General features: G+C 33.2%; 1 protein-coding gene and 1 long non-coding RNA gene across 2 annotated transcripts; both read right to left on the reverse strand.

Moving 5' to 3' along the window:
* Positions 1-892: 892 nt before the first annotated feature.
* LOC131622475 (uncharacterized) lies at positions 893-1,862 on the reverse strand. The gene is made up of 3 exons (XR_009289909.1): positions 1,709-1,862; positions 1,337-1,550; positions 893-1,241 (listed from the first exon to the last, which is right to left on the reverse strand). It is a non-coding gene; the product is annotated as an uncharacterized LOC131622475 (long non-coding RNA).
* A 514-nt stretch (positions 1,863-2,376) lies between these two features.
* Positions 2,377-4,074, reverse strand: LOC131622474 (uncharacterized). The gene is made up of 2 exons (XM_058893510.1): positions 2,860-4,074; positions 2,377-2,766 (listed from the first exon to the last, which is right to left on the reverse strand). The coding sequence occupies exons 1-2, from the start codon at positions 3,038-3,040 to the stop codon at positions 2,423-2,425; spliced, it is 525 nt and encodes a 174-aa protein (XP_058749493.1). The 5' UTR covers positions 3,041-4,074; the 3' UTR covers positions 2,377-2,422.
* Between the last annotated feature and the right edge of the window lie 8,063 nt (positions 4,075-12,137).

Consider the following 12,137-nt stretch of genomic DNA (forward strand, 5'->3'; position numbering starts at 1 on the left):
ACAAAAACCATTTCTACCAAGACTAACCAAGAGTTTGTTTTTATTTTACCTTTTGTTGTGTTTTGTTTGTGATATTTTGAAATGTAATCAACTATTTCAAATGAAAAATATTTCTGTTTTTCATTCCTTCTTTTTGTTATGCTGCTTTTTATCTATTCTTTTGAAAAAATTATTTATTTATTTTTCTCTCTTTTACTTTTTTTTTTAACAAACCAGTTTCGATCCATATAATAAATCGACTAATTTAATTTCGTGGTTCAGATGGACGATTCACTACCTAAGTCTTGTTTTCACCAAAAACCGACTCTCTTGTACTCTTTTGTTGATGATAAAAATAGTAAAAATGACATAATATTAATGATGCATACATAAAAATAAATCAATTAATTAAATCAATATTAATCTTCTAATTAGATCATAGCTAGAAATTAATTAACCAAACCTAAATTTTTGCTTAATAATTAAACCAATGTTTATATGTTATATATTTCACTACAAAAAAATTGACTTGTAGTGACAGACAAAATCCGTCACTACAAGTCCAAATTCCGTTGGTAAAGCTTTGGATGACTTTTACCGACGGACAAAGTCTCCGTGCATTATACTAGGCGACTTGCAACGGACTTTTGGCCGTCTGTCAAAGTCATTTAGCCATCAGTAAAATGTTAAGAGATTTCCCTACGGTTTGTGTCCGTAGGTAAAACTTGAAAATTAGAAAAAAAATGTTTATCTTCGACTTACAATTCTGCTGTCACTAAAAGTCTTTATTATTTTTTAATTTTATTTGGTAATCAATAAATAATATTATAAAAATATAATATTATAAAAATATAATATTATAAAAATATTAAAATATATTAAATTATCAAATATATTAACTAATCCAAACCCTGTAATCAATAAATTTACAGAAATAATATTATAAAAATTGAAAATGTTACATCATCAATGAGAAAAACGTCCTCATCGTCGAGCCGAGAGAGGTCAATAACAAGCTGACCTGTGATAAGATTAAAAAGTGATATGCCGTATTCAAGAACATCTGTTTTCTCCTAACGATTTTCCGGTTGACAAATATTCCGGTTCAAACTCATCATCTAGAAGGATATTTGCAGCCTTTCGATCATGGTGAATTATCTTCGGATTGCATTGCTCGTGTAGATATTCCAAACTGTGTGAAGTTCCGAAAGCCACACACTTTCTTTTTGGCCAATCTAAGCCTTTCTCATCATATTTCAAATCTAGAATCATAGTGAAATCAAATATATTTAAGCAACAAGCACAAATTCAGAAAAAATGAATCAAAGAACAAAACAAGTTATATCAGTTTTATTACCTCTTAATTGATACGCTATGCTTAGATTTTTCACGAAAGGATATACCAGGATTCTTTCAGTTGAGTTTGAAAAGATTCCAATTAGTCTTAGCAGGTTTCTATGAACTCCAAACGCAACCTCTCCACCAGCATATGATAATCAGTGAGGTGTTTCACTGTGATTTTTGTGTTATCCGAGAGAATACCTTTTACACTTTTCCAAACCCACCTTGGCCTATTATCAGAGAGAGATATTAGCCCAATAGGCTTCTGAACATTTACAAACAGTACATAATTCACAGAATGATGTTAATGTGAGCTATAAATGCATATTATCCATAAAATGGATGCAAGTTTAGACAGAGTTGTTGAAAGCTAAAATCATATGAATACCTTTTCAAAGAGATCCAAACACTCTTGATTGTCCTTAAATTCTACATTGATCCAATCAACTCCTATTTCATAGTCCTGAAACAAGATATAAAAGTTGTTCTAATATTAAAACAAAGCCCAATCACCATATAAGGCATGTTATACTTTTAGACATTCTCAGAAGGAAAAAAATAGCATTGAATTAAACCAAGAGCCTAGAAGAACAAGAACTTAGAAGAATACATAATCACAAGTTAACAAAATATAAAGGATCTTGAGTAAACTAACTAACCTCTTTAAATATAACAATATTATAATGCTTCAACTATCTATGATTCATAATCTCTCTCTGGACATGATCATCAATCTGCAATACACAAATCTCAACAATGATCCAACCACAAACACAAAACATAAAATGAAAATGAAAGGGTATTAAACTATTTAAACAATTTTGAACCGAGATTAGGTAATTATGTCACACATTTTGATTTTGATCTGGATAACTCTAAATGCTAATCTTGCATTCTACTATAAATAGGACAAAAATATATATTCTAGCAAACATTCTAGCTGGTTAAATGATTTCCTTAGGAAATTTATCTAAACGCAATAGTACTTCGACTAATTTTAGATTTTTTTATCCCAAAATTTAAGTATAGGAAAGTTATTCAATTGAAATTAGCTCGGAGAATTAAAAACCTGGAGGAGAAAATGGAAGAAGCTTCAAACTAACTAATTCGACTTAAGTAATCTTTGATGCAAAATAAGTGCCCAAAGATTTATTCTCGTCAAATTCTTGTAACACATTAATAAGTTTTCTTGCTTTCTTTTCTCCGCTGGAGGAACACCATCCATAAGAATAGCATAAAGAAAAGGCATAATCACATAACCAACTTTCACCAAAATACTAACAATCTCACCATCAATATTAGCACACTGTGAAAACAAAACGGAAACATAATACTCCTTCTCAACACATGAAGTTGCGGATTGCAAAATCTCAACCACCGAAGATAAACTTGAAGCTTCTAATACAGCACGAGAACCATCCATGTTCTCTGCCAAAGCTACCAAAACTGCAAACAATCATTAATAACATAAGATTTCTCACTCGTAAGAACGCAAAACACTAACAATAGTTGGAACATAAGTGAGATAAAATGTTATACCAGCTGCAATTCTGCGAGCCTCTAAACTATAACCTCGTCTGAGAACTATAATTATAGAATCTAAACGTCGACTCTTTGTGATAACCTCGCAACCATTACTATGCTTCAAAAGAGCAAAAATCACACTTTCTTGTGTTGTTGAAGTTAAAACAAGATCAATCAAAGGTGGCACATTTCGCATCTCAATCAAACGTGCAGTATTGAAAACATTTATTTTGCGAGTAATCCAATCTCATAAGCTTCTTTGTTATTCTGTTCATCAATTCCAAAAACTAGTCTCTAAGCAAGTGACCACAATGCGAACTGCATAAGCTGCTCATAAGTTGCTTTGTTGTTTAAAAGAGCTTGCTACAAATTATTCACACTATCACATAATAGATATGACTCCGGAATAAAAGAGCTTGCTTCAATACTTCCTTCCTTCACAAGTTCAGCAAGTGAAACAAATAATAACAACAATTCAGCACCATAATTCATAAGAAAAAGGAAAATAAACTTGGTTGGGCAATTTGTCGAACACTTGGAGTGCGAGTTTTAAAACGGTTGTAATAACAACAATTCGATCTTGATTCGTAAACCTAAACCTGCAACAGCAACAATCATCAACAACAACAATAATCCAACTTCCCAATTTCCCAACCCCTTCATTTTCAAGTAAAAAAATAATCTAAAAAATAATGATTCATATGATTTGGCGTCGTCTTGCCGTAAAGAGTATTCAGAATTCAGAATTCATAATGAGAAAGTAACCAAAATCCATCTAACAGCATACAGATTAAAATAACCGCTTAAAATCTTAAAAAACTTGAAGATTGTTATGAAAAAAAAGAGAAAAAAATGGAGAAAGAGATAGAGAAGAACCTGAAAATAAATATTTCATATAATCAAAGAATTGAAAAGGAAAATAATTTTTTCTATTGAGTACCTTAAATCGGTGCTTGAAACAAACAGTGGCTGAGAAGTGATTCCACTATTAGGAGCGATTAGAACGATTGAGAGCGATTCAGTGATTGACAATTTGAACAGTTGAGAGCAATTCAGTGTTTGAGGATTTGAACGATTGCGAGCGATTCAACGATTCTAACGATTGAGAGCGATTCAACGATTGACAATGATTTGAACGATTGAGAGCGATTCAACGATTGGCAACGATTCGAACGATTGAAAGCGATTCGACTAGGTTTGGAGTTTTCAGGATCGATTTCAAAATTTGCTTCAAATAGGATCGATTGAAAGTTTTGAAATCTGTTTTGAGAATGAGAATTGAAAACTCTGAACCCTAAGGGTGTGTTTGGTTGAGAAAAGAAGTTGAGAAGAGAGAAAGAAGTGAGAAAGAGTGTGTAAAGAGAGAAAAAGAATAGAAATAGAGTAGATTTGATATATTGTTTGGTATAAGAGAAAGAAGTGTCTTATCTTATGACAAAGACATAAATATCCTTAGTAGAATTAAAATAATTTTTTAATTTTATTGTTGATTTTTTTCTTAATTTTTTCAATATATCTGGAAATAATAAATTTATGTTAAATAAATTAGTGGATTTGATTTTTAACATTCTTATTTTAATTTAATAATTTTTAGTTAAAATTGTTGTTAATTTTTTATTATAAACATTTATTAGTGAATAGAATAAATTTACAAATAACTTTAAAACAATTTTTTTTAATTGTTAGTAGTTCTTTATGTTTTAAAACGAGCCACGGTATAATGATGTTTCATTAGAACAACTATAAAAGTAACAGAATATAGCACAAAAAAATCATGAAATAAATATAAATAAATGATACAAAAGGGTAGCAGTGTCATCTTAGAAAATATACTCACCTCTTTCCACTTTCTTCGCTATACTGAGAAGATTAGAATAAACTATGGGTCCCACACGTTGATGTATCTACTCAATTTCTCTCTTTCAAACCAAACAAACAAACTTTACTATTTCTCTTCAACTTCTCTCCACTCAACTTCTCTCTCCCTTATTTCACCTATACCAAACATAACCTAAAAGAAATAGCGATAAAAAAAATCTCAGTTATTTTTGTTTATTAAAATATAATAATATAATATAATAATTAACAGTTAATAATAATATAAAATAAAATAGAGTTTTAGTGACAGTTAACTAGTGCCCGTAGGTAAATCCTTTCTAAGTGACCGTGGGTATAAGGAAAATTTCTTGTAGTGTTTATTCAACGAGAGTGTACCACGTGCTACAAGTTAATTTAAACATATTTTTAAAAAATTGGCTTAGATTAAGAGGAACTTACAAATTTCACTCTCTAATTCCTATTTAAATTTTTTTTATGAAACTATATTTGTTTGTCATCGTCCAAGATAAAAAAAATCTTGAATTATATATAAAAAAAATAACACACACACATATATATATATATATATATATATATATATATATATATATATATATATATATATATATATCTATATATATATATATATATATCTATATATATATATATCCAGAACAAAGAAATGGTTATCTATTCTCTGTTGAAGCAATGAATATTTGTATCGAAGTCAACAAAATTGATTATTTATATCTTAAGGCAAGCTTAAACTTGTTCATCGGTACCTTAAGGACATTATCATATGTACTCAACTAAAAGTGACCGCATATGTCCATATAAATAATTGATCAATGTTTTGTTATGAAATGAAAAGTCTTGAATTTCACCCATCATATCGTATTTGCGTAAAAATGTCATTGGATATTCTCCATGTCTAAGTTGAGATATTTATGGTAGTTCTTGGGTCTAGGTCTCAGACTTTCAAAACGTAACAACCACTTTCAAGAGAGCATGGAAATGAGGCAATTAATTCTCTATTATTTAGAAAGAATGGTTAATTTTCCTCTAAATCCTTCTCTGCACTGTTGTAGACTAGAAAAACATCACATTTCTATGCTTCGAGCGAGTTTTTCAAAATACGAGAGATGTATAAGAGAAATAAGCGTCTCATCCAAATGAACTGCCGATATGTTACACCTCTCTCTTCTCATGTCTTCTCTTACAAGTCATTTACGTATATACCAAAATTGAACAATTCAACTCACTCTATATTAATTATTATATATCGTCAATATAAAACAAATTATCCTACAAAAATATCATAATTGTTCATAATTGTTTACCCAGAAAAATGGTAAACAATCGCTAGTTTCCTTTTTAAAGGTTACTCTTGCGGAATCAACTAGAATATTCCAGACTAAAGTGCTAAATTATGATTTGTTGTAGACTATTGACTAATATGGACACATTAAGACTAATGAATGATAGAAAAGTGGAAAGTAAGTGATTTTGAATGCAATGAACACAGGACAAACACGATTAAATGCAATAAAGACAAATAAATTTAATGTAGAGAACAAAGAAGAACAAATGAAAAGACTTTAACTGAAATAAATGCAAAGTAAAAGGTGATGAAGCGTAGTAAAAGAAAATAAAATGACATTAATGCAAAAGATATAAATGATTGCATTAAAAGTAAATTGGTACACAAACATACATTTTCTGATTGCACTCGTTTCTCATTTTCAGTGTAGAGATTGAGTTTATCATAAAGTGTAAAATTGTGGACCTCTAAGATGATTATATTCTTCTGCTTAAATAGGCATTTTAAAATAACTGTTTCTGACGGTTGCTTAACCCCTTGACGACACGTGTATTAATGCATAAGATATTAATCAGAACTTCTCCACGTGTCTCAGAATATAAAACCACCAACAACTGTCACTTTTCTTTCCCGCCCTTCGACTTCGACTAGCCTTAGAAGCCAAACTTTTGACACTTGCATCTTCTAAGAGTAAACATGCTGCAACTTGCCTCGACGGAGCCTTATTAGACTCTGCGTCGAACCTTCTTCGACCAGACTCTCTTTCGTCTCTTCCCACTCTTTCTAAAAATATAGGGAAGTTGAAATCTTTGGTAACACGTATATACCAAAATTGAACAATTCAACTCACTCTATATTAATTATTATATATCGTCAATATAAAACAAATTATCCTACAAAAATATCATAATTGTTCATATTCATATATATATATATATAAATATATACACTACGCCAAATTTAAGTTTTAGCAACGCAGCTACAAAAGCGCTTTTGGCAAAAGCGCTGCTATAGGCCTTCGCTAAAAACAAAACTAAAAATCAAGGAAAAAAAGCGCTCCTGTAGGGGGTACCTAAGAAAGCGCTTTTGAAAAGCGCTGCTATAGGGCTGGTTACTAAAGCGCTTTAAAGAAGCGCTGGTATAGGGCTTGTTACTAAAGCGCTTTAAAGAAGCGCTGGTAAAGGGGTAGGTTACCAAAGCGCTTTTAGAAGCACTGGTAAAGGGGTAGGTTACCAAAGCGCTTTCTATCTAAAAAGCGTTGGTATAGGGCTGGGTACCAAAGCGCTTTTTAAAAGCGCTCTCGTAGGGTATTTACAATTATATTTTTTAAAACAAAACATTCCCAGGTTATTACGTTTTTCAGAAATCAGGATACCATTCTAGCTTCTTCCCCAAACGTAAACCTACCACGATTGTTGCATATCTCCATGGAAATCTCTACCTTCCATGATATTGAATCACCATTCCATCCTTGAGTTTCGTTTGGGGCTGAATTTCGATACTGAATCTCTGAATTTCGTCTTCTCCTTCCGCCTTCGCAAACTCTTCGTCTCCTCATTCACTTCATGGCTGAGTAATAGGGATAAACCCCCGCCTCCGGCTGAATCTTCGTCTCAGTCAAAGGAGACGCTCTCAAACCGTTTCGAGAATTGCTGACCACCATTGTAAGTCTCTAAAACCATCTCTCTATGCATCTCTTGCTGACCACCATTATGCTGCTTGTGTTAGGATGTGCTTTTTGTTGCTCTTTATCTGTTTGAAGAAATACCCAAATGTAAAAAAAATGATTTTTTTTGTTAGTTTTTCTGTGATTTGTTGCATGTATCTTTCATTATCTGTGCAAGGTTCATCAACTCTGCCTAGAAATAGAGTGTGTGCTTATATGTTTCTGCCACATTTTGTTTTAGTAGCCATATGGAGCATTTTGATACAAAATAGATAAGCAAATTGTTGAAGTTGGTTGTGTAAGGGAATAGCAAGAAACAGAAAGAGTTCCTGTTGGCTGAACCTTGTTATATTTGGATTTATTCCATAGATTCTCCATTTGAAAAAAATTAACTATTGAGATTTGGGTGTTTATTCTGTGTAGATCATTTTCTTCAATCATTGCTTGTGTAGATCATATATGCGATTCGATGAAAATTCTATATGACATCTCAATTTTCTGCAATCATTTACAGATTTTGTTTTTAATTTCTTGCCTGGATTTGTTTTGTTACTGTACGACTTAGTTAATGATTTGAGATTATGTTTTATTGTGTTACAATCAGTGTCTCAGGATTTTTATTACTGTGAAATTTGTGATTCTTTATCAGAATTGTCTATTCTGTGATTGTAGTTGGCTTTTAGTATTTTCAATTTTAATGGTGTTAACTTTCATGATCTTAGATTTGGTTATAAAATAATATTGTATTAAAGAATTCAACACAAGTTTTCCTCAAATTTATTGGTTGTTGTGTTTCATGTGTTTGTTGATATGAGGTATTGCCTTCAAATTTGTGATGCTCTCTAAACTTTAGACATGTTTTTGGAACTGATTTGTTTTGCAATTTCATTTTATAAATAGAAGAAGTGGCTTTTAAATCACCCTAAATTGGTGCAGTTTCTACTAATAGTGGTGTGATGTTGGTGGGTCCAAAGAAGGGTATCGTAGTTGCTCGCTTTTGCGACAACTTTTTGTGTGCTTTCTCGTTAGACATTAATGCTGCCCGTTATGAAAATACATGCTAAATTGTTGTTTTCTCATGAGATATAATTGCTCCACCTTGATTTCTCCATTTGTATGACTCGACTATGATTTGTGGACGTTTTCACGCCGTTGTTTTGACATGCGTAGTTGCTGCCCCGGTTTCTAAGTAGTTGTTAAACTTTGATTTGCGGTACTATGTATCTAGAATTGCTATAACATCTGGGTGATGATTATTTTTCAGGGGATATTAAAGATTTTTTAAAAGAATATCACTAGAGACATCAGATTAGCTTACGGTGTGTGGTTCCAGAAGTTTCTGAATTTCTCTAAAGTAATTAGTTATTCTTTTGCTATAGTTTCTGAATTTCTCTAAAGGGGACTGAATACTAATAGTTTATTTTTAGATTATATTAAGTAATACTCATTTTTGTTTGGTACAGTGGATATTTGTATTTAACTGCATCATGTATGTGTGTTTAATTTTACAGTTACTTTGAAGTCTCTGGTTTCTACTTGTACAACGCCGATTCAAACCTACCCATCTCCCACATCAAGTCTAACTCAGGTTACTATCCCTTTCTTCTTGCTTATAGTTTGTTATTTTCTGCTTATAGTTTATTGTTTATGGTTCTATTTAATATCAATTTAGTGTCTCTCAACCAGTTTTTTAGTTTGTGGACTTATATTACCTTGAAATAAGGTAATGTCTTCTTTAAGAAATCGGGTATTCTGATTAGGTATTCTGATTAGGTATTCTATTATGATGATAGCTATTTATTATCTTGACAGAATTCCTTAGTACCTGATAGAGAAACCAAGAAGCATTTGTTTAGCTTAATTAAGACATGGATAAGACATGGATGAATTCAAACCGATTATCGAAAGAGTACGAGAAAGGGGTATGGGAATTCGTTGAGTTTGCGGTTGCGCACTCCGAAGACCCGCTTCAAATGCCGTGTCCTTGCCTGGGTTGCTGTTATGGGGGTAAGGTTGACGGGAATAAGTTGGCATCCCATTTACTACGGTTTGGAATTGATAGAAGTTATACAAGTTGGACAATGCATGGTGAGAAAAGTAACGGGAATGCTGAGTCGAGTTGTAATAGGAAGTATGCTTCAAACGACGATTGCACAGACACATACGATTGCGATCGAGTCGAAGAGATTGCAGAAGCGCTTGAAGAAGATCTTGCGGATTGTCCCAAAATGTTTAAGAGGTTGGTAAGCGATGCAGAGAAACCGTTGTATGATGGTTGTTCAAAATTCACAAGATTGTCTGCGGTGTTAAAGTTGTACAACTTAAAGGCGGACAATGGATGGTCGGATAAAAGTTTCACAGAGTTATTAACCCTTATGAAAGATATGCTACCAAAGGATAATGTTCTTCCCAATCGAACGTATGAAGCCAAAAAGATGTTGTCCTCTATTGGCATGAGCTATGATAAGATACATGCATGTCCAAACGATTGCGTTTTGTTTTGAAACGAGTATGCAGCGTTGAATGAGTTTCCTAAATGTGGTGCCCCTAGATATAAGAAAAAGTTGTCTCCTGCTAAAGTCTTATGGTATTTTCCTATAATTCCGAGATTTAGACGCATGTATCGTAGTGAGACTGATTCAAGACACTTGACTTGGCATGCAGATGAAAGAATTATTGATGGAAAGTTGCGACATCCGGCAGACTCACCACAATGGTCGAAAGTTGATACTGATTATCCTGAATTTGGAAAAGAAGCAAGAAACCTTCGGTTGTCATTGTCTACTGATGGAATGAACCCGCATGGTATTCAAAGTATCTCGCATAGCACATGGCCTGTGATTCTTATGATTTATAACCTACCTCCGTGGCTATGTATGAAGCGTAAGTACATGATGTTATCTATGCTAATTTCTGGGCCTAAACAACCAGGGAATGACATAGACGTATACTTGGCACCGTTAATCGAAGATTTAAAATTTTTGTGGGAGAACGGTGTGGAGGTTTACGATGGGTATAGGAAGGAAAGTTTCAACTTGAGGGCGATGTTGTTTGGAACAATTAATGATTTTCCAGCATAGGGAAATCTATCCTGGTACAGCAATAAAGGTCAAAAGGCTTGTCCTGTTTGTGAAGATGAAACCGATACGACACGATTGGAGCTTTGTCAGAAGAATGTCTTTCTCGGCCATCGTAGATTCTTAAATTCTAATCATCACTACCGTGGGTGGAGAAAAACATTCAATGGAAAGGCCGAACATCGTACAGCCCCGCCTTTTTTGTCAGGTGATCAAATTTTTGAAAAGGTGAAAGATGTGAGCACTCAGTTTGGCAAGCCTTTTGCACATTCACTTGTCAAGGGTGGGTGGAAGATGAAGTCAATTTTTTTTGAACTTCCATATTGGAAGTCGTTGTACGTAAGACATTTCCTGGATGTTATGCATATTGAAAAAAATGTATTTGACAGCGTCATAGGTACGTTACTCAATATACAAGGAAAGTCTAAGGATGGCCTATACATAAGGAAGGACATGGTAAACATGGGAATGAGAACTGAATTGGGACCCGTGACGAAAGGAAAACGAACATATCTGCCACCTGCTGTTTACACTCTATCTAGAAAGGAGAAGAAAACATTGTGTAAGTTCCTCAGTGAAGTTAAAGTTCCAGAAGGCTACTCTTCAGATATTAGAAGACTTGTGTCCATGAAAGACCTCAAGTTAAAGATTTTGAAGACGCATGATTGCCATGTTATAATGGAACACTTTTTACCAATAGGTATACGTTCTATTCTGCCAGAAAAAAGTAAGAAGCGCAATAACTAAGTTGTGTTTCTTCTTCAGGTCAATTTGCAGTAAGGTGGTCGATCCCGCGATCTTACCAACATTGCAAAAAGAGATAGTTGTTACTTTATATGATCTTGAAATGTATTTTCCTCCCTCGTTTTTTGACATAATGGTTCATCTAGTCGTTCATCTTGTGAAAGAGACACAATTGTGCGGACCAGCTTATATGAGATGGATGTACCCTGCTGAACGTTATATGAAAATATTAAAAGGGTACGTGAAAAACATAAGTCGACCGGAGGGTTGTATTGCCGAACGATACATTGTTGAAGAAGCGGTTGAGTTTTGTACTGAATATCTGTCAAATGTTCAATCAATTGGACTCCCCAAATCTCATATTGTCGAAAAAAAAGAAGGAAAAAGGCTAATTGGAAATAAAGTTGTGACAGTATCAATGGTCGAACGGGATCAAGCGCACTTGTATGTTCTGCACAATGAGATTGAGGTTGAGCCGTATGTTGAAATGCACAAGGTTGTTCTCCGAGATTTAAATCCAAATAGAAATGAGAATTGGATAGTACGAGAGCACAATCGAAGTTTCATACCGTGGTTTAGGGATCATATTTATTCAAAGTATCGTTCAGATCCTGCTTCAGTAACAGAAAGGTTGAGATGTTTAGCCTATGGTCCAAGTGTAATTGTG

This window comes from Vicia villosa, unplaced genomic scaffold (assembly GCF_029867415.1).
Source record: "Vicia villosa cultivar HV-30 ecotype Madison, WI unplaced genomic scaffold, Vvil1.0 ctg.000030F_1_1, whole genome shotgun sequence".
NCBI classification, from domain to species: Eukaryota; Viridiplantae; Streptophyta; class Magnoliopsida; order Fabales; family Fabaceae; genus Vicia; species Vicia villosa.